Source organism: Brachycentrus maculatus, unplaced genomic scaffold, assembly GCF_059751285.1.
Source record: "Brachycentrus maculatus isolate JH-2025_06_01 unplaced genomic scaffold, ASM5975128v1 h1tg000396l, whole genome shotgun sequence".
Taxonomy (NCBI): Eukaryota; Metazoa; Arthropoda; class Insecta; order Trichoptera; family Brachycentridae; genus Brachycentrus; species Brachycentrus maculatus.
Genome location: NW_028281145.1, coordinates 1,598,178 through 1,621,270, shown reverse-complemented (window position 1 = coordinate 1,621,270; position 23,093 = coordinate 1,598,178). Strand labels below are relative to the sequence as shown.

Below are 23,093 nucleotides of genomic sequence, written 5' to 3'. Positions count from 1 at the left end.
TGGCGACGCAGACTGTTTGTTACCCATCCATTTAATTTGTCTAAGATGTTTAAAAGTAAGAAAGGATTTTTAAGTTAGTAAAACATTTCATTCAAAGGACTAAACTAAAAGTATTTTCTAAAAGGCTTTAAAAATGGCTCCCCCGCATATACAGGCTCGTGCATTTTACGGTCTTAGAACAGACATAAGGTAAAATATTATATATTTATAATAAATTTCCATAATGTTCTAAATATCGTCTTCTTGGTGTAGGCCTTGTGGCCTGTTTTTAAGAGGGATTTGCCTCCTGCGATGTCGATTTCCAGCTATTGATCCATATATTTGATGGTCTGCCCGGGAGTCGTCTACCATGGGAATAATATACATATTAAAATATTGTTATTACGCTTTATGTATGATTTCAAAATTAATATGGTCGTATTTTAAATATAAACGTAGATTATCATAATATTTTTGGTGAAAAATTATCTTTTCCAACGCTATTGCGAGTTTTACAAAATAAACAATCACTAATAAATGTATACCGCAAAAACAATGAAAATTTGTATATTAGTAGACAAATAAACAAATTTTATAATTTAGCTAGAGCTAAAACTTAAAACCCAGACTTCCATATTCTTCTTCATCTTTGTTGTGATGCTAAAAAATAGTAAAACACAGAATACTTTAGAAAACTTAAAAATATAGAATTGGAAGGATAAATTCTCACATCGATCAGACGCTTATATTTAAGTAAACGCACGTCTTTACACTCCGATCTTTAATAATTAAAAAAATCCTTAAAATGTTGACAGTTTAATATTCGGACATCTTAGTAATTCCTAACATTTTTGGTGCATCCAAATCCTTGTTCCCAAATCTGGGTTTCTCCACTTAGAGTTATTTTTACATGTTAACATCTCATGTCCGCCTCCGTAGTGTAATGGTCAGCACGCTCGGCTACCGTTCTGGAGGTCCCGGGTTCGATTCCAAAGGGGGGTAAAATAAATATGAGTGATTTTTTCACTGTCATATTTATTCAATATTACCCTGGACTGGTACCTGAAGCGGAGGGCTGATCACCTTTCCTTCATGTGTAAACCATCAAGATGACACTGCGTTTATATGACGCAGTGCCCTATGCACCATTGGGGTGCGGATAAGGGTTTTATTATAACATCTCAACAAAGATTAACGACTCACAAATAGAGCAACGTGAGAATTATCAAATATCAAACTGAAATATCGAAAAAAAATCGGATAATGCAATATTAATCAATATAACGGTCGTAGTTGAGTAAAAATATTATTAACAGCATTTCGAGTGTGTACAAATACTTGTTCACAAATCTGGATTATCTTCAATTATAGGAGTTTTTTTTCATATTATTTTTTGACGTCTCATGTCTCAGTCTGGGCATTTACGGGGCTGACGACCGTCATAGGCTGGTTTAAGTGATCACTTTACACACGTGTAACATGTTCTTCATCTTTGATGAGATGTCAAAAAATAATATGAAAATATTATTACTTTATGAACGCTTAATGCCCAATATACGATAAATCGCAACTTAATTTTCTTTGAACCCAGGTAACATTGGACGTATTTTTTTTAACTTCTTAAAACATAGTTTTAGCATTAAAAAAATAAGTTTTGATAAGAAAAGAGTTTTTGGAAGGTAAAGAGTTAAAAAAATTATATCTTTTTTTTTCAATATAATTCTAAAAAAAGTCAAATTCCATTATATGTTTTTTTTTTAATTGAGCGCAGGACGTCAAGCCCTCAGCGCGGTCGAACGCGTTGTGATTTAAGCGTTCGAGATCTCGGCCCTAATTGCTCATATATGTTTGTGTTTCCAGAGCAAATTGCCACTACGTGAGTGACACTGAAGTGATCTACCCAGCCGGCGGAGTCCTCATACTGCACGACCATGAACAGAAACACCAGCGGTTCATCAGATTGCCCGACAAACACAAAACCATCGATTCCATTGCCATCTCGCCTAGCCGGTATTGCCTAAATATTATTTAAATCATCGCCTAGTTTTTATTGGAGATATTCAGTACGTGCAAAATGGTCTAGCACATATGTATATTTATATACATATGTTTATAAAAATTGTTACGAGTTTATTACCTTAAAAGGGCATCGCAACATTTTATTTTCGTAAATATTTAATACGAAATATAAATTTATGAAATTGGATCAAAAAAATTACAAAAAATATTAAATAACTGCGAATCAACGTGTATACTTTTATTAAAAACCTATAATTTTTCTCTTTGAAATTGTAGATATTTATTGTCTTATGAATTCTAAAAATATATTTTTGTGATTTAAAAAAAATAATTAAAAAAAATTGTTCGCCTCCGTCAGGTTGGTCAGCATGTTTGTCTACCGTGCTGGAGGTCCTGGGTTTATTTCTAGGGGGGTTCAAAATAAATAAAAGTGATTTTTCACCAAATATTTAATAATAATAATAAAACCCTTATCCGCACCCCAATGATGCATAGGGCACTGCGTCATATAAACGCAGTGTTATCTTGATCGTTTACACATGAAGGAAAGGTGATCAGCCCTCCGCTTCAGGTACCAGTCCAGGATAATAATATAGAATAAATATTACAGTGAAAAAATCAGTTATATTTATTTTACCCCCCTTGAGAATCGAACCCGGGACCTCTAGAACGGAAGCCGAGCGTGCTGACCATTACACTACGGAGGCGGACAATATTTATTTCACATTAAAATCCCTTTCTTGCAGACATTATTGAAAACCCAAAAGTATAATTATTTTTAAAAGAAATTATGGACTTTTTCATTAATTGATTCGGCAGTCACTTTATAGTAATTAATTACCACTAAGACATTAATGTTTATGCACTCTTAATTAATATTTTACTTAGTGAATACCGCTGTTTCTTAAAATCGGTAAACCTGGTGTTTTATAATGATAGTGAATGTATTGAAGACGTATCACAGTGGATTTAAAAAAAATAGAGGTATTTTCTGTGTAAAATAAGAATAAAATAATATATAGTACATAGATGAATGCTTCTACTGGATTATTAACTTAAAATATTCTTTAAAACAATGGCATTTTTGAAAAAAATGTTTGGTATAATTCAAGTCAACAGTGATTTTTCTTGAAGCTGTTAGTGTAAAACAAAGGAGATTAAAATTAGAGTAAAATAAAGGAGATTACTATATAAGTAATTTTAATAAAAAATACCGAAAAAAGGGGATGTGCCTAGAGTAAAATTGAATTTCGATTATTTTCAGTCAGTACATAGCCCTAAACGAGCGCGCCGACAATAATAGCTCCAAGCCCACGATAAGTATTTATGACCTATCTACCTTGAAACGTAAGAAGGGGCTGACGACGCCCAGCGATGGAACGACCAGCAAGGAGTTTGTGGATATCCAGTTCACTTGTGACTCCAAGTACCTGGTGGCCATCACGGGAGATCCAGACTGGATGCTGTATTACTACAACTGGGAAAATGGGAAGGTTGAAAGTCAAACAAAAGCGCAGAACCCCAATGGTACAGGCACGGTAACGCAAGTAGGTATTTTTATACTCTTCCAACTCAAAAAGGTATTTTTATGACTAAGCATTATTCTATTGGCAGCCATGTTTCTAATCATACAAAACAAGTCTTCAATGCCTTATTTTTAGATATAATGATAAAGATATAGGGTAGAACATTCATTCTTAACACATTGTTGTCGGGCGGTTTTTTCATCAACCCTGACCCTAATTATATTCAGACAGGCTGCCGCCCGACCCTCAGTATATTAATCACAAGTACATAACTGCAAACCCAATCCCGATCAGTACCTACAATGTTTTTTGTCATCTCCCGCGGCCTACCAAAAGTAAGCAAATAGAATGCTTATAGCGTCTCCCGCTCTCTACCAACAGTATGTAAAATATGCTTTTAAGCTTTCCCACACACAATGTGTTAACTTGGGAATGGTATAATTGTAATTTATTAAGTTTATAGACGACATTATTGTAAACACTAAGTCAACAAGTGAAATTTATGGTATTCTCCACAACATTGTATGTGGTGGAGTATGAATGAATGAATCACAAAATGAAGTAGAAACATGGACTTTTGAACAATATATTTTAGGTGTTTGTCTCTCCACAACATACAGAAAAAGATTCTTTTCTACTTTAGGCAGGCCCAGTCTAGGGACAGTGAGTAAAAAGACAGTATGCTACAATACAAACAGTCTAAATAAAGAAATTAAAAAGGCCATCCTTCAATGTTACCATTAACATGGCCTAAGACCAGAAGGAATGGAAGCAAATCATACATTATGTACCAGATATCCCCTGGGATATACCAGACTATACTAGACTGTACTAGATATCCTGATACAGTCTAGTGTAGTACATTCTGGTATAGTTTCTTGAGACTAAAACGCTCAGAATTGTGCAAGACAATGGAGAAAAACAAGATGAGCGTTATTACATAACGAACATATTGAAAAAAGTTAACAGTACCTGTTACTATTATCAAATTAACTTTATTTTTACAGGTGACATGTAATCCATCAGACCCTGCCCTAGTGGTTATAACTGGACCGTACACATTCAAGCTGATGAATGTTTCCGAGACAGTTTGGAGACAGTGGGGCTGGACCAAAGCCGAGAATGTGAGTATCAACTAACACACATAACCAGTATGGGGACACCTCATAGCAAATTAATGAACAGCTATGATATAAACGTATGAGGTAAACATGTGAACTAGGATGTGCTAGATTTCATACATGAAAAAACATTTTTATCGTAGGGATCTCAAATGTTGCATTCGGTCCATGGCAATAATTAAAACTACAAAAAGTAATATGGTTCATAAGTATTATAAAATAATATAGACTAATAATGTTAGTAATAGTAAAATTAATATAATTTATTATAAATTAGACGAACATTTCAAAGTTTCATTATTTATTTTTATACTTTTTAGTGCTAAGAATATTTAAATGTATCTAAATATAATTAAAAAATAAAATTGACTGCAGGATAGATCCGCAATCATAATATTAGCTCACTTCATCACTGGTAAGGAAAAATATTTTTTGCTTCTTCAAGTCTGCACCCTACTTAAACTTGTTCGTAGAGTATGAAGTTTTCATTACATGCATATGTGGGTTATCAACATACGTACTGTAATATATTTTATATTAGTACCTTTTTATCTAAAATTTCAAGTACATGTGGAGCATGTTAGAACAGAATGCTAATAAATATACAGTAAACCCCCCTATAACTTTAAGATAGGTACCGAGTTATCGGTGATAACGTTATAAGGGGTAACTGTTTTAAGTCGTGAAGAAATGCAGCAGAAATGATTGAAATGAGTCATTTAAAATAAAAATACAATTTAAAAACACTAACCCCCTATAACGTTCCCTCTGATAATGCGGTACCCGTATTATGTTAAAGGGGGGTTTACTGTAATTTATCTTACAGCCAATGTTATTATTTAATTGTAAATTTTTATTACAGATTATAATCACCAGCTGCATGTGGGTGACTCCAGATAGAGTAATGTTTGGCACCAAAACAGGGATGTTGATGGTCGTTGAAAATGGAGAACTTAGAAATAATTGCATTTATAAAGCGTTTGATGTAATGGAAATGTCTATGAAAAAATCGATGGAAATTGAAGAGTAAGTACAGATCAGTTATTGCAAGAATTAAATTTTTTGTACAAAAATGGACCTTAACAATGAGTTTCATTAATGGAGATATGTACTTGTATCTTGACACATTGCTTGCGGGAAATGCTTAAAATCGTCATTAACATACTGTTGGAAGAGAGCGAGAGACGCTTATAAGCGTTCTATTTGCTTACTTTTGGTACAGCGCGAGATGTCAAAAAACATTGTACAAAGCAAAGTTGGGTTTGCGGTTAGTTGTGATTAGTATACTAATTAGGGCCAGGGTTGATGAAAAAGCCCGCTTGACAACAATGTGTTAAATTAATTTACGTATAAAGTACTGGCTTCTTATACTTAGATATTGTATTTTTATTTTTTGTGTGCTTGTATTTTATTAGACTCGTTTAAGGTTTTAATTTTCACTGATCTAGCGCAAAACCTGAAACTGACCAAACTAAAGAAACAAAAGCTGAACTTTCACAAGAATCTGTATCCTCAGAAGAAAGTGAAAAGTATGAAGTTAGATGTCTGACATCATTTTCAAAAGGTAACAACTCCTAACAAAAGAAAATGCTTAATTTCATGTAGTAGCCTGTTGAAAAAAACCCTGTTAAAATAGCCTTCGCTCAAAATCGACCCTACATCAGTTTTACACACTTCTTTATCGAATAAAAAATAATGAATGCATTTTTAATTATCAATATTATGTTTTATTCACATATTATGTAATACAACATGATTGTCACCAGATAAAAACAGAGAAGGCAATCAGAGACATCACGAATAATTATTTTACCTTGTGTTATTTGATAGGCTAGAGAAGATCAGTGAAAATGTAACAATAGACTGTTGTAACACATTCTTCTTCTGTGAGCTATACGACTAAGATATTTGTTACATGGATCATCCCTTGTTACTTTTGTCTCTGATCTTTTCAATAACATTATTTACCTTTATGTTCATATTTTATATTATTAAATTATCCTCTCTTTTTATGGAATTCATGCACATTAAAACAATTAATAAATATTTCAGGTTTTGCCTATTCTTGTGTGAACGGGATGGTTCATATGTTTGAAAAAGAATCTCCTCACGATTGGGTTAAACGAAACTTATTCAAAATAATGGATGAAGAATTTAGGTAAGTACTGCAAGCTGTAAAGTTAGATTGTTATTGCTAAAATAAATAAATAAATTGAATCACTGCTTATACATACAATATGTTTAAAACATGGACACAATAAAATATTTTAAAGTATATTAGCAATATTTTGAGTACAAGTTATCAAATTTATTTACACACAAACACTGGATTTAACATCTGAGGAATTATTATCAAGATATATCATACATATCTTAGCAGAGACAACAATTTATCAGAAAAGAATCGTAAAGATTGTTACGTATGATAATAAAACGTTTAAGCTATTTAATTCACAAGAGGCTTGCTAGATGTTTCATCTGGATGGGTGGTTGCATATTAAATATATGTACAAGTTTAAAACATCAGGTGGCATGTATGTTCAATCATGGGCAGAATGGTGAAGATTATTCAAGTGTGTAGAGTGATCGATTAAGCCAGCTGATGACAGAGTGTGAACATCCAAGATTTCCATATTCCCTTTTGATTAGTCGTTGTTAAACTATCTATTTTATATATTATTTAAAAATGTTTTTATTATAAACTTTTAGAGTTTCTGATGATCAGTATGTAGACTTAAATATTGTAAAATTTTTGTCTGTAAATCCCGCACAAGATGCGTTATTGGTTACGACAATGAAATCTCAATTATATTCTGTAAAGCTTTTTGAACAACATATGAACCAAGTAAGTACATTAACGGCATTCTTCATTTATTTATTTATTTATTTCTGTGCAAGTCGTTAATTATAATTTATGTTTTTGTTTATTACTTATCACAATAGTTTTTTTTGTTGATGAGCGGCTAAACATAATTTATGTAAAAAAAATATATATATCTAGGAATTACAAATAATACAATACAAGATCAACTACATAAATAAGTACAGTGAGAAATTTTTGGCTACAAAACAAACATTGGAATAATAATACTTCGGCTGTCTTTATTTTGGTGGGGTAACCAACTCCTTGCGCCCTATATCAAGAAGCCACTTCGTAACATGTCTTAATAATTAATATCGGTTTATTGTAACATTATAATATGGTTCTTATAACTTTTAGGTTCCCATAATCCCATTTAAAGAGCTGGGTCACAAGTTACACCATGCCTGTATTAACTGCTTATCAGTTTGCTCATGGAAACCTATATTTATGACATCAGGAAGATACGACAGAAGTATTCGGATATGGAATTATGAAAATGAGGAATTAGAGCTCCTGAAATTTTACCAAGAAGACATTCACTCTCTATCTTTGCACCCAACTGGTAATTGTAATACGTGAAATCATAAATTTGTTACATCCTCAAATCCTAATTTGAAATGAACATTCTTGCAGGATTATTTGTAATCATCGGATTCTCGGATAAATTGAGATATCTGGTCATCTTAATTGATGATGTGGAGCAAACGAGAGAATTTCCGATAAGAAATTGTAAACTTTGTCGCTTCAGTAATAATGGACATCTGTTTGCTGCTGCAAATGGTGCGGTTATTCAAATATATTCAGCGGTATCATTTATCAATTTGTTTAACCTCAAGGGGCATAATGAAATGGTATACATCTTTATATTGATAAGTTTTTATTTATTTTGATACTGACCATTTCAACTTAATTAAAATATAATTGTTTTTATTAGATAAATGCATTATCATGGACTGCTATTGATGACAAATTAATATCCTGCGGATCTGAGGGTGCTGTTTATGAGTGGTGTATGACTTCTGCCAAAAGGGTTGGTGAAGTCATTGTTAAAAAGAATGTGTTTACTGACTGCGCTGTTAGGAGGTTGGTAAAAAAATGTTTTATAACTTAAGATATTATATAACTTAAGTAATTATACATAAAAATACTTGCAAAAGATCAAATAAATCAGTAGGGAAAGATGGCGACTCGAAAACAAGGCCTAGGTCATAATATGGTCTTTATGATAAAGTGTTTTTGTTTTTGAACACCCATCTTAATAAATCTACATTCTATGTCTTTTATTTATTTAATCAGTGCATCATTTCTAGAATTCACAATCATTCATATAAATTTGAACACAATTTATGATTGCATTATAATTTTTTGTGACAGATGTTTCTGATATGCATGTAAGTCATTCATATAAAAAGGGTAAGTAAGTTATTCACTTAAAAAATTCAAACTAACATAATGAATGTTTTATGTATTTAATTAACAGCGATGGTAAATCATCCTACGTTGTGGGAGTAGATGGAGAACTGAAAGAAATCAGTAACAATGACATTATAAGAAACCTGAAAATAATTGGCTGTAAGCTGGATAACATGGTGCTGGCTAGATCAGATCTGATGATCTTTGTGACTGGCGGACTTGGTAACTTGGCTTCCATACAATTCCCTCTACTGGACAGAGCGGTGTTTGCCGAGTTCCACATGCATAATACCAGCATCACAAGTCTGGCACTTTCTTACGATGACCAAACTCTGATAACGGTCGCCGAAGATGCCACTTTGTGCATTTGGAAATTGACTAATATTGAAGGAAAAGTCATAGCCATGGAAAAAGATTTCGAGTACTGCAAAGAAATATTAATAGATAAAGATAATTTGCAAGATAAAATTACCGCAATAACGGTGAGTTTACATTTATAAGAATTGACTGTGACATTATAAATTTTCAATATATTTTCTTTTGTTACTGATGTTAATTTTTGCCAGGTTTTGTCTACTCGGATTAATGAAATTGAAACGGAGCACGCTTACCAAATGCGTCAAATGAAAGCGGAAAATGAAGATTATTTACATCATGTTCATACTGGATACTGCAGTGTCATAGAAGAATTGAAGGAACGAAATGAGGTACAAAATTACATAGGTGTCCTTAATACTATTTGTGATTAGGAATCAAACTTGGAATCTTATGCCTGGTAATCGAGCATGCTATTTGTAATACTAAAAAGAAGAATATAGATGGACGGAAAATTATTAATTTATCTATTATTTTTTGACATCTCATCAAAGATGAAGAAGTATATGGAAGTCTGGGCATTTACGGGGCTGACGACCGTCATCGGCTGGTTTAAGTGATCACTTTACACACGTGTAACATTCACCAATTCTACCCATTATTGACAACCACACTACTCAAATTCTTGGAAGTTCTTCCATATACTTCTTCATCTTTGATGAGATGTCAAAAAATAATATGAAAATAACTCCTGTAATTGGAGATAATCCAGATTTTGTGAACGAGTATTTGGACACACTCAAAATGTTGTAAATAAATTATCTGGTCAAATTATAAGCTTAAATAATAAAAATGAAAATGGTATTTTCTGGCGTTTCTCATGTGTGTGATTATAATCCAGGATTTGGACCTCACATACTAATATAAGAGTTTCTGCTTAGTAAAAAGCTTCTTTACATCTCACCAATAGATGTCTCTAGTGAAGTTCTAGTGATTCAAGAACAAGGTTTCTAAATTGGTTCATATATAAAGAACTTCCAAGAATTTGAGTAGTGTGGTTGTCAATAGAGGGTAGAATTGGTGAATGTTACACGTGTGTAAAGTGATCACTTAAACCAGCCGATGACGGTCGTCAGCCCCGTAAATGCCCAGACTTCCATATACTTCTTCATCTTTGATGAGATGTCAAAAAATAATATGAAAATAACTCCTGTAATTGGAGATAATCCAGATTTTGTGAACGAGTATTTGGACACACTCAAAATGTTGTAAATAAATTATCTGGTCAAATTATAAGCTTAAATAATAAAAATGAAAATGGTATTTTCTGGCGTTTCTCATGTGTGTGATTATAATCCAGGATTTGGACCTCACATACTAATATAAGAGTTTCTGCTTAGTAAAAAGCTTCTTTACATCTCACCAATAGATGTCTCTAGTGAAGTTCTAGTGATTCAAGAACAAGGTTTCTAAATTGGTTCATATATAAAGAACTTCCAAGAATTTGAGTAGTGTGGTTGTCAATAATGGGTAGAATTGGTGAATGTTACACGTGTGTAAAGTGATCACTTAAACCAGCCGATGACGGTCGTCAGCCCCGTAAATGCCCAGACTTCCATATACTTCTTCATCTTTGATGAGATGTCACAAAATAATATGAAAATAACTCCTGTAATTGGAGATAATCCAGATTTTGTGAACGAGTATTTGGACACACTCAAAATGTTGTAAATTTATCTATTGCAAAAAAATATTGTCTTTGATTTTTCCTAAACATTAACAAAAAAGTAAAATGCATGGCAAGAATTAAAATATGTATGTAGTTATCCAGATATGTAAATAATATTTTTGTATTACTAGCAACTAGAAACCGACCACACACATGACATGAATACTATTCATGATGAGATAGCTCAGATGAAACATGACTATGAAAAGAAACAAGAACAAGTAGAGACAGAATTCAATGGGAAACTAATTGGTGAATATAATAAATATCAGGTATGTTATTACGAGTAATATAGTGAGGAAAAAATTATGTTTTGCAAGCTATAAAAATAATATATATGCTACTTTAAATTAATTCAAGGCCCTCGAGGATAAAAGTGCAACAATGAGAGCTGATTATGAACAACAATTAGAAGATTTAGCCCAAAATAAAAGACTAGCATTGCGAGAAATGAGTGACATGTATGAAACACAGCTAGCAGAAAAGATGTCCACAATAGCCGAGGTCTGTTTCATTTTCCAAGAAAATATGTTATTTATTTATCACTATTTATTTCTTTTTTGTGTGGAAAAATAATTATAACCGGAAAAAAATATTTTCAGCTTGAACACAAGAACAGATTGGAGGCCAAAGAGCATGAATATATAAAAAGTTCCATAGAGAATGACGCAGATAGGGAAATTGTTGAAATGAAAATGAACTATGAAGCACAGTTAAAGGATGAAAAAGATGAAAATATTCGGCTGAAAGGAGAGACTGGCATTTTAAAAAAGAAAATGAACAGTGCTCATAAGGAAATTGAAGAATATAAGCACCAAGTTAATCTAATGCACGGTAAAAATATTAACAAATTGTTTTATTATTATTGGATTACTGAATGCATATTTTGCATAACTTATTGATTTGTTTGATATGAATCAAATCTATTGAATTCAATTTCTATTTTCTTTTTTTTAGCTGAACATAAACAATATCAAGGTATAATTCAAAATCTGGAAAAAGATATAACTGACCTTAAAAAAGATATAAGTGAAAGAGACGTAACAATAGAGGCTAAGGAAGGTCGTATTCGTGAACTTATATTGAAAACACAGGAACTCGAAAAGTATAAATTTGTACTCAACTTCAAAATAAATGAACTGAAAAATCAGGTTACTATTTATAATAATGTTCTCATATATTTGTTCAAATATTTACATTTGTAAAAATTCATACACATATGACTGTTGCCAGCCAAAAGTGTGTGAGTGACAAATTGTTACTTTTCATTAGACGCATTTGAAGCACTTTAATTTTGTTAGTCATGTACTTCATTCCATCTAATTATAATAATATAATTATGGAGACATGTCTACTTGACAAAGATAAAGAACTTCAAATGTCTTCTAAAAAGTAGTCATATGTCACTCGCGACCTTTTAACCAGCAACAGTATTTAATATCCTGATATGCATATTTATATGTTGTGTGCTCTTAATACAGATTGCACCAAAAGAAAGAAAAATCCATGAGCTAGATTTACAGATCGAAGATATGGAAAATGAGGAGACTAGAGTAGTAGTTGCTATAACTGCCTTGGGTTTGTCAAATCGTACTTTGTTTTTACTCAAAAATAACAAAATTATACCAAGCGAGACTTTTGGTACAATCTGTGTTAAAATAAATGTAGTAATATGTGACAAATATTATTTATACATTACTAACTTCTAATGTATTTCTTTTGCACTAATAGATAGAGCCAAAAGCATTGGAAATTGAAGATAAAAAATGCAGAGTTACCGATTTAGAAGGGTCTCTAAAGAAATTAATAAAGAAAAAAGCTCGTTTTGGTATAATTTTGTTTGATTTTTTGTATATACATATTTTCTTAAAATGTATGTTTGTATGTTATGTATATGCTATGAGTTTTATTCCAGAATACAAGTTAGGAGTCATGAATGAAAAATTGGCAGCAGCCAATGTAGAAATAGAGCGAGAACTGGAAAGATACACAAGTCTAAAAAATGTTCTCAAGAAAATACAAGTGGATTTATTTAGATTATCTCCGATTATCAAAGATCCCGCTAAACTTAAATCAGCAGTTAGGGTGAGTTATGCACTTTTATTTTAACAAGTATTAATACTATATTATAAAATCCACATCTTAATGACAAAATGTGTTAGGTAGCAGCAACCCAGGGTTTTATTTCCAGTCATCTTTCGCCACCTATTATGGGCATATATTATTCACCCCTTGATAAGAATAAACTGATTGCAGTAATAAGAATAAAAATATACATAAAATTTAAAAATCATTTTCAATAAAATTTGAGGTGGTTGAATCATAGAGATGGGTTGGTTAGTAGGATAATTATTCAGATTGAATAAAAAAACATCAAACAAAAACTAGAGAAAAATAAATTATAAAAGATAGTTATAATTTTACGCCACTTATTCGACGAATTGGCCTACTTTGCATTGGTGCAATATGGTTTTCTTATCATATAAAATTAAAACCGAATTTCAGGCAGTCCTCAAGCAAAAGTATATGTCAGATGTGGATTTCACGGATGAAAAAGCAATTGAGGAGGAAGTTGTACTGGAGTTTACACGACAGAGAGATCGTTTGGAAAGAAGAATTGCAGCTCTCACACAACAGTTGCAAGGAACTACCTCCAGTTCAAGAGGAGAAGTTATCAGAATTATGGAGGTAGATGTATTTTTCTTTTAAAACATGATAAAAAAGGTATACTATTTCTTTAATACCATTCTCATCATAATACTTCATTAATAACTGTGAGTAATTATTCATTTTTGGCAATTAGGTCAGTAGATCTTACGTTTTCGAATATTCTTGTGTTTAAGGAGAACAGTACATTGCTGGCAGAGATCAACGATCTTAGAAACGAACTGAAGGAAACTAGCACCCAATGTACGGAAATGAAAGCACTTCTCGGTATCTCTAAAAGATGGAAAACATCTAAACAAGCGGCTGAGATTTTACAAAAGGCCTGCGGTGATCATGACAAGATGATGGACGATTTCAATGTGCAACTAGCCGTGAGTATCAAAACATTTGTAAAACACCCCTTTTTTATTAGAATGATCTTTTCCAGAAAGTAAATAAGAGAGTGCAATATACTTTATTTCTATACAAGATACAACCATGTGAATCGTGGACACAAAAATACTGAATTATCAAATAAAACAAGGTTCTTACATAAGCTCTCTTTCGGGAATTGCCTCAGCACCATGTCAATAACACCTCTAGTCAAGTCATTCTTTGTTTTAAATGTGGAGTTCCAAAGCACACTTATCAGCACATATCTTGCACAGGTTGTGAGAAATGAATCAATATCATATATTAGTGGTCAACTTGCAGTCAGCACATTTACGTCTTGTAGTCTTTATTGTACGTGGGTGGTCTGTGGTGCTTATGGTGGGCGTCCCAGTATTCTATTATGTATTTTCTTTTCCTCTAGTTTTTCCCATTTTTTTTCTCTTAATCGAGTGCATATCTAAATTAATCCATACCTAAATAACCCGCTTTATTTATCGCAATCAACCATAAATTAAAATTGATTGGACGTATGCTCGGTGATGGCGAGCTGCAACTATACCGCCATGTAAGATGTATCCGACAGGAATGATGCCACACTGATGTTGAGGCGATGTATGATGAGGCAAGGCGATGCCGAGGCAGTTGGTGGGCTAACCTTTAATTCTATGGTGTACTATTTAAAGTACCACATATTTTTTTAAGACAACACACCTAGCAGAGGTTACAATTTTGGATATTTCATTTATTATGTTGTAATTATTTACAGGAGCGTGACTTGGTTATTCAGCAGCTGAGAGAAGAAAATCAACGCATTTTGTTAAAGTTACAATGTCAACATGCCACTGAAAGTGTTGCCATACAATTAAATGTCGAGGATATGGAAGACATTAACTGAATCATCCTCTTTAAATTGTACAATAGTAATCGGTCCACATTATAATAAATTGAAAGAGATTACTTTATACATACATATAATGTTTTATTAATTATTTTTTTTACTATATTGTCAATAAAATGTAATGAATTAATTGAACAAACATGAAATTAATGAATAATGTTTACAGTATTAACTTGCAGTAGTGGTTTAACATTTTAATGAATGATATACATCTATATTTTTTGTGTGAAATTACAAATAAATTGAATAAGACGAGTGTTTTTTTGAAGCTGTAAGTACTTCTATATGTATAAACATATTGATTAAGTATCATAAAGAAAAGACAACTTGTATATTTAAAAAAATGTATTTGTTACAACAATAATATTTATAAAACATAACCAAAATAGATGTAATTTAAACTAGATTAAAATAAAAAAAATACACATTAATCAGTATATCAAATGCACATAAAATAAAAGCGTAAAGTAGTGTCAAGAATTTTTAACCTGTCGGCTAGCGAGTCTATACAAACCAAACTGTATCTGAGAAGTGAACTTAAGAGTAACAAAAATTTAATTATAATTGTTTAAAAAATGGTATTGTAATTAATTTTCTGATTAGATAAAAAAAATAGATGATTTGTTGTTTCGTGTATCACAGATCACTGAACAAAAACTTAACCCTTTTCACTCTGACCATTTTTTCTCATGACTGATCAGCTACTCTGATCAAAAAAATGCGATGTTTTTTTACCATTAAAATAAATGTTTTGATTCCCTAATTTTGGGACACTATCTGGCAATTCGTATGACCGTGTTAATTAAGATTAACTGTATTTATCTAAAATATTTTTCGGTAGAATATATTTGGGTGATAGAGAAATCAGTGATTAAAGTTATACCTGCGCCGGGCCAGACATTGTGGCCCACGGAGCTGCCCACTAGAATCATACGGGCCAGAACGTCTGGCCTACAGAGTGGTAAGAGTTAAAGAAAGTATGTGATAAGGTACATTATTGTTATTAAAAAAAAAAAACAATTCAAGACAAATTTTGTTTAAACAATAAGGTTCGTGGATACTCTCCAACAGGTCAAAAAACATTAAAATGCATGATTTTCTTAAATTTATATCTGTTTACACTTTTCACAAGCGAATAACACATTTATAAAATTACATAAAAAAAATTCAAAACTCAATTTTTCCAAGATTATTGATATGAAAATGAAAGAAAATTTGAGATTAGTATGATAATGAAATATGATCATTACAATGTATTGTTTTTAAGATCTTATTTTATAAATATATCATTCATAAGTAAAGACTTGATGGTAAAAAAAAATTTGTACATTTGTATGAAAAAAAAAACTATGTAGCAAAGTCCCTTAACAAATGAAATTGAACATACAATCAGATTCACACAGTACATACTTTAAAATTATTTGAGCAAATCAACAGGTAATAAATAACTAAAAAAAATCAAATACCATACATTAATTTGTTCGTTGAAACAAGATTGGAATGAACTATCTTAAAACTAGAATACAAATATTTATTTTTTATTCTGATAAGAAAAAAAACTTAAATGTTGATAAACCGCGGTGTTTATTAAAAGGAAAATATATAATTTTTTTTTTTTAATCCTGAATTCCAAAAGTACAATAATAACACATAAAATTAATACAACCACCATAATAAAAAAATAATATAACTTAGAACTAATATAATTGAATGCAGTACATTCTAAAGGGAGCACTAGATTCACACATACCAATCAACATTCTTAGTACGGTTTTGATATTGAGGTAATTTATAGCAAGAACGGGATGATAGCTTTTCTTCCTTTGGGATAGTTGGGGAACTCCCTCTTGTAATTGCGGTGTTTGCCAATAGCCCACATGCTCATCTGGTAAAGTCCGGCAAGTGCAAAAATGCCAGCTGAAAATGAATTATTATAATCAAAATCCGGATCGTTTCACCATATTATATCAATTGGATTAAGTGATATAGCTCAGATAACAAATATGTAGAGGTTATGCAATCAGCTGGGATGATTATTGAGTACCGTATCTTAGTAGAGCTTGTCTAATAAAATAAGAAATAACAAACACATACTCAGGTGCCAGTATTTATACATAGGCAAAGGTCTTGTTTGCGTCCCTAGTAAAGTAGTTGGCGTATTTGAGTGACTATTTAACTATTAATATAAACCCCGAACTGACCTCTGAAGTACAGGTGTGTTCAAATTGCCAGAATACACTGCACCTGTTCACTGGAGTACCCTATGCACTATGCGGGTAAAGACGAAAGAAAGAGTAGAACTGTGACAAGATTTGAATATTCCACATACGAGTGATTGACGAAAGAGCATTCCATACAATTGTTTAGTTGTAAACTAATTCTCTCTTTATTCTAACCCTTATCCGCACCCAATAGTGCATAGAGCACTGCATCGTACTGACGCAGTGTTATCTTAATTGTTAGTTACATGAAGGCAAGCTGATCACTCCTGGCGCTTCAGGGACCAGTTCAGGGTAGTATTAAATCAATATTAGAGTGTAAAATCAGAAATATTTATTTTCACCCTCTCCTGGGAATCGAGCCCGGGACCTCCAGCACAGTAGCTAAACACGCTAACCATTACACCACGGAGGCGGACTAGTAAGACAATTTTACCCATGACTAGTTGCGTTTAAAAAAAAAAATTAAATACATTTGATTGTAAAATATACGTTACCTGGGATACACTGTGTCATGATGGTAAATGAAGCCCAAGCTCCAAATTCATAAAAATAGTTAGGGCAGGAGACGAAATTGAATAGTGAGTTGAAAGGATTGCCATCAGGAACTGGGATCTTGCGAACGGTGGAACCAGCTGGACGAAGATTCCTCAACAAAATGTGGGTACTTAAGTTTCCGAATTCACTCAGCTGAGAAATAAAAACAACAAATATGTCATCAATGCAGAAACTAGCACCAAAAATAATAGAGAAATATGTAATTATTACAGGTTCTAAAAGTGGAGACTGACCAGAGCATTTCGTCGTAACATAACGTCGTAACATCGCTCGCGGCGAGCATCACCGAGCATCCGAAACTATGGATGGAGTGCTCGGCTCGCTGTACTGACTGCCTGAATGCTCGCATCGTAACGTGTTACGTTACGACGAAATGCTCCGGTCAGTCTCCACCTTAAAAGTTCAGGACTCAAATATGAACAGAATCACACACAGCTATCAATATTTTGCTTATTTTATTTTTCTTTTATATAAACGACAATAACTTCCATAATTTTTTATCTTGAGACATTAGAACACCAGTCTATAATAATTTTACTTTATTAAAACAATTGGTTAACTATGTGTATTCACATATACATGTATAAATATATACACATACATACATATATTAAATCCAGAGATTTACGATTATTGCTTTCTTCCAAATAATATAACAATTAATATCTAAAAAAAAATAACAAATTAAATGAGTACAAACTAAAAGTATGTTACAACCATTATTTTCTTTTCTTGTGTATTTCACAGGTAAAGACTAATAAGCTTGAGGCATTTCACATATCGCTCACTCCTTTCAAGAATGTCATAAATCAAAAATTGTCAATTTTCAGTTGTGCATGTTTTCGGAATGCCCAGAAAATGTACTATATCCCAGCAAAAGTGGCATATTTTTAACATAATATTTACCCGCTACAGGGCAGAAAGTGTTGTTTTTGCATTTTGAAGAAAAGGTATTGTTAATTTTTTTTTTAAATATACTAAATATTTTTCAAATGGAGAAAAAACCTTCAGGTTTTACCAAAAAAGATCTGTTGCACAGTTAAAAGTGCAATAAGTGGTTTGATATTTATTTTTAATACATTGTATTATATTTTTAAACTTTAAAAACGTTCTCCTGAGAAATCAAGTTTTTTTATTTATGACGTTCTTGAAAGGAGTGAGCGATATGTAAACTTAAAATAATTGATACCTAGTCATTCCACAATTCTAGATTTTTAGTTAAAATAAACATCACTTAGACCTAGGAAATAATAGTAAAGGGTAATACTGATTCTTTAAGTGACAAACGAATGATTTCTGGGAGACAGGGGCATTCTATATAGGCAGAAAAGCAGTGCCTACACCGAATTACTCGCATTACATACAGAAACACGACTAGTGCCTACTATGCCTTATCCTTACTCAACCCTACTGCCTATCCTGATTAAACACTCTGTGCACACTACTGCTGGTAAAGGAAATTGTAATTACAATTTCCATTAGAAAACAAGTTTACTCAAAGATTATGTACAGGATGTTAGTGGAAGTCCAAAAGAAGTTTCTAAGGTATCTCTACTTGAGAGAGTACGGCTACTATCCTTGGCTCTACCCGACCGAGTTTCTCCAGGGTATGCTTGGCTACAATAGTTTAGAGACTAGAAAGAATGTGTATTTGATAATGCATTTTTATCGATTGTTGCGCTGTATGATCGATAATCCTGAAAATATCCGGAACATTGGTCTGTATGTTCCCGATAGTTACCTAAGACAGCGTCGACATAGATTGTTTCCTATAAACAGGACCAACCTGCCGATGGTTATGCCTGTAGGAAGAGCTACCGCTGTGTTGAACAATATCTCATTGGATATTGATATGTTCCTTGTGTCTGAAGGAGTTTTCCGAAGCGGGATTCTTCTACACCTTTAGCAATAGTATTCTTGCTTATTTTCTATTTTTGTTAATGTATATGATTTAAATTTAAGTTTGTAATGTGTATGTTAACTATATTAAATAAATTGAATTGAATTGGATAAAGTTTTCCACACAATATGATAGAGAACAAAATAAACATACCATAAAGCCGGCCAACCCGAGGTAGAATTGCATCTGTGAAGGGGGTGTGTACAGGGGATGGTTCACGTGGTAAGCCACATACATGGTGAATCCCCAATAGTAACCGCAGTTCTTGAAGAGATTGAACATTGGCATAGTGGAGTGAGAGAAGCGATGAATGAAGACGGTTTCAAACAATCTCTTTGCATAGTGGATGGACCAACAAGCAGCCGCAGCACTAAAAAAAAAAATTAAAAGAACTAGACATTTAAAAAAAATTTGTGAAATCAAAATTAAACTCAAATTAATAATAAATAATGAATAAATAATGTCAAATTGTGATTATTTTATTAATTTGATTTGCCTGTACTAAAATCACTATTAGCCAAATCATTTTTTGTTTTCATTTTTACTTAATTCTATTTCCGCATCACAACCTATCATAACTTCCATACTACGAAGCACGAAAGTCCTTTTTTTTCTTTACTACATATTTCAAATACATATTTTTTAGAAAATGATACATTTTTTATTGCAATGACAGATGTATAAGTAAGTTACAAATCATTTCAATGATAAATTATCCTCATGAGAAAATTTTAATAAGACACGTTAAAAAACATTACTTTTGTGTCTACTCATTCTCAAACATGAGTGCTTAAGTTACTATCATGCCACACGGTGAGAGTGCGATATTACAAAAGCCAAATTTTATCATTTAATACCAAATGATATTTTCTTTAAATATTCTGCAGACAGATGCTCATAATATAAGTGTCATTACGACGATTTTGAGAAATGAGATTTAAATATTAGCTCTTGAATGCCTTGAATTGTTGCACTAGATCAGGGGTCGGCAGTTTTCAAGTGAGAAGAGCTAAATTGATATGGAAATAGGATAACTAAGGAACCAGAGAGCCAAATATATGTCATATACATATATGTAGAGGTGAAATGTTAGGAAAAAGAAGTTAGTATCACATGACTCATCAGTTGCAATTGATATTGTGGAAACTAGCTTCATTGTCTGCCTCCGTAGTGTAATGGTCAACACGCTCGGCTACTGTACTAGAGGTCCCGGGTTCGATTCCCAGGGGAGGTCAAATAAATACAAGTGCTTTTTTCACTATAATATTTATTTAATATTACCCTGGATCACCTTTCCTTCATGTGTTAACGATCAGGATAACACTCCATTTATATGATGTAGTGCTCTATAAACCATCGGGTGCAGATGAGGGTTTGATTGAAGCTTCATATCGACTCGCTGCTCTGTTACATTCGAAGACATTTTGGAAATTCTATCTTGCAATGTTTTCGCAGATAGAGGGCAAAGAGTCACAAACGTCTAGGCAGAGAGCCGCATGCAGCTCGCGAGCCACTCCTGCCGACCTCTGCACTAGATCATCGATAATCAACCCGTCAGCCCACCAGGCTTTTATGTGCGGCCCTAAATACACTTATTATCAGGAGCATGGTTTATAAAAATCTGGCATTCTAAATTTCTTATATCTTGACTCGTTTCGACTTTGATGCACAAATAGATACACCCAAAGATGATTGTCATTATGGTCCACATTAGATCTAGTATAAGAGTTGCTATTGCACACTCTAGATTTATTCCCAGAAACAAATATTTGATAGACAAAAGTACACGTGCAAATATTTTTTCTTGTGGAACAGTATGCTGATAAGTGATTTGTACTATATTATTTATATTCAAAGCATTTACTTTGTGGTCAAACATTTTAATTGATTTGTACTATTATTATTCTGTTTTAGTTTATAATTTTTAAATCACAAAAATGATTTCTTAAATAAAGGGGGGAGGAGTGTGTCATGATTGTTTTCATCATACCAATATAGTATTGAGGCCAGCGGAACTTTACAAATATTACAAATATATGCCTGTGGCCTGAAGAAAAAAATGGTTGAGTACCATAGCACTAGATGCTTTTAAACATATAATTATAGTACTAAAAGGGTCTGTTACAGTTCTATGATCAGCAAAAGAGGATACATTTGGAATTTTCTCAATATCAGCATTAGAATAATCTAATATGAAGGCTTCAAGTGCTCAGTGCAATGTATTTTTAGGTAAGGTGATAAAGGTCAACAGTATACACAATTCGTATACAATACAATACGAGGTGAATCAAGGTCAAGAAGACCAGTTTATAGTACACAGTTTTAGGTTCATGCATTATTTACATTGCGTGAGTACACACAATTCTTACTGCCTAAATAAGGCCTCCAAAATTTGAATTGTCTATTCCAACATTAGAAATTGGGATCATGGTGTCAATATTAGTTTCTAATGTTTTCAGCAAACGAATCTAAATTATTATAATTTTCATTTATAATTCATTATGATTAGCTATGAATGTCCGCATTTTTCCAATTTAAAATCGCTAATTTATTTTACGCATGTTTTATTTTAGTTTAGAAAAATTTAAAATATTAAAATATCATTAAACATATTAATGGTGTAAAATTTGTCCTGTAAGTACAAGGATTGTATCTAGGATCTTATGTGCTAAAAATGCTAGTTATTCCATCACACAGAAAGACAAGATAATGTGCTTTTTTTAGAAATTATGTTTCAATCTAGATTAAATGTACTTACTGCGTAACAATAGACATTGGACTGGACCCATCTGTAGTTCCATAAAAAAACCAGGGTCTCTGGTACATCCACAAATATACTGCAAGAGGTCCTGCATACTCTGCGAGAAAAACGGTCGTCCAGGGTATTTGGGGGCCAAGATCTTTCAAGTATAATTTTCCCGAGTTAGAAATGCCTATCGCCTTTATAGTGTCGCTATCCTTCAGCGCTTTTCCCTTTGGTTCCGTACGAATTAATTGGCGATCAGGGGGAGGAGCATTTTTCAATGTACTTACTTTCTTCTTTACATCCTTAATAGTCGTTTCAGGATTGACGTGAATCTTACCAAGAGTTTTTGATTTAAAAGAGTTAACGATTTCAATCTAAAAACAGAAATATACACTTAAAATATTAAACATTTATAGAAAGTTGTGCTCATTGTAATTTTATAAATCCGTCAAATACCTCCATGTTCAAATAAAAATAAAACGAGGATTCTTGTCAAGTTCACGGTTTACGTATTAATAAGTCAGGCTGCCTATTACTGTTGAAAATATGTTAAATTCAATTTTATCCAGTGATTTGTGCAGGCCACTAGATAAAGAAGAACTTTGTACACCTGACGACCTGACAAATACACGACGAGAAGCGGCCGATAATGACAGGCAAAGATTATATACTAGTAATGACAGGTAAAAGATAATTGTGCCCGCGTATCAAAAGGTTATTTAAAAAACTGATTTTAATTCGTATTAAGGCGATTTTAATAAGCTTTTT

General features: G+C 32.4%; 2 protein-coding genes across 3 annotated transcripts; one reads left to right on the top strand and one right to left on the bottom strand.

Annotated features, from left to right (window-relative positions):
- The first annotated feature begins 7 nt into the window (after positions 1-7).
- Positions 8-15,164, top strand: tous (testes of unusual size). Of its 2 annotated transcripts, none has more exons than XM_088270793.1 (22): positions 8-189; positions 1,840-1,989; positions 3,263-3,545; positions 4,532-4,648; positions 5,508-5,671; positions 6,094-6,209; positions 6,698-6,803; positions 7,355-7,490; positions 7,866-8,070; positions 8,142-8,359; positions 8,443-8,591; positions 8,989-9,403; positions 9,488-9,628; positions 11,097-11,237; positions 11,326-11,469; positions 11,568-11,799; positions 11,923-12,116; positions 12,697-12,793; positions 12,881-13,050; positions 13,471-13,653; positions 13,809-14,003; positions 14,771-15,164. In XM_088270793.1, the coding sequence occupies exons 1-22, from the start codon at positions 134-136 to the stop codon at positions 14,897-14,899; spliced, it is 3,741 nt and encodes a 1,246-aa protein (XP_088126919.1). In that variant the 5' UTR covers positions 8-133; the 3' UTR covers positions 14,900-15,164. The 2 variants fall into 2 exon arrangements, with proteins under 2 accessions (XP_088126919.1, XP_088126918.1); XM_088270792.1 differs by lacking the exon at positions 12,697-12,793 and adding an exon at positions 12,447-12,543 and having other exon boundaries at positions 14,771-15,102.
- A 70-nt stretch (positions 15,165-15,234) lies between these two features.
- Positions 15,235-22,966, bottom strand: Sc2 (trans-2,3-enoyl-CoA reductase Sc2). The gene is made up of 5 exons (XM_088270794.1): positions 22,782-22,966; positions 22,338-22,699; positions 19,733-19,949; positions 17,619-17,811; positions 15,235-16,819 (listed from the first exon to the last, which is right to left on the bottom strand). Exons 1-5 carry the CDS (start codon positions 22,785-22,787, stop codon positions 16,692-16,694), a joined length of 906 nt encoding a protein of 301 aa, XP_088126920.1. The 5' UTR covers positions 22,788-22,966; the 3' UTR covers positions 15,235-16,691.
- Between the last annotated feature and the right edge of the window lie 127 nt (positions 22,967-23,093).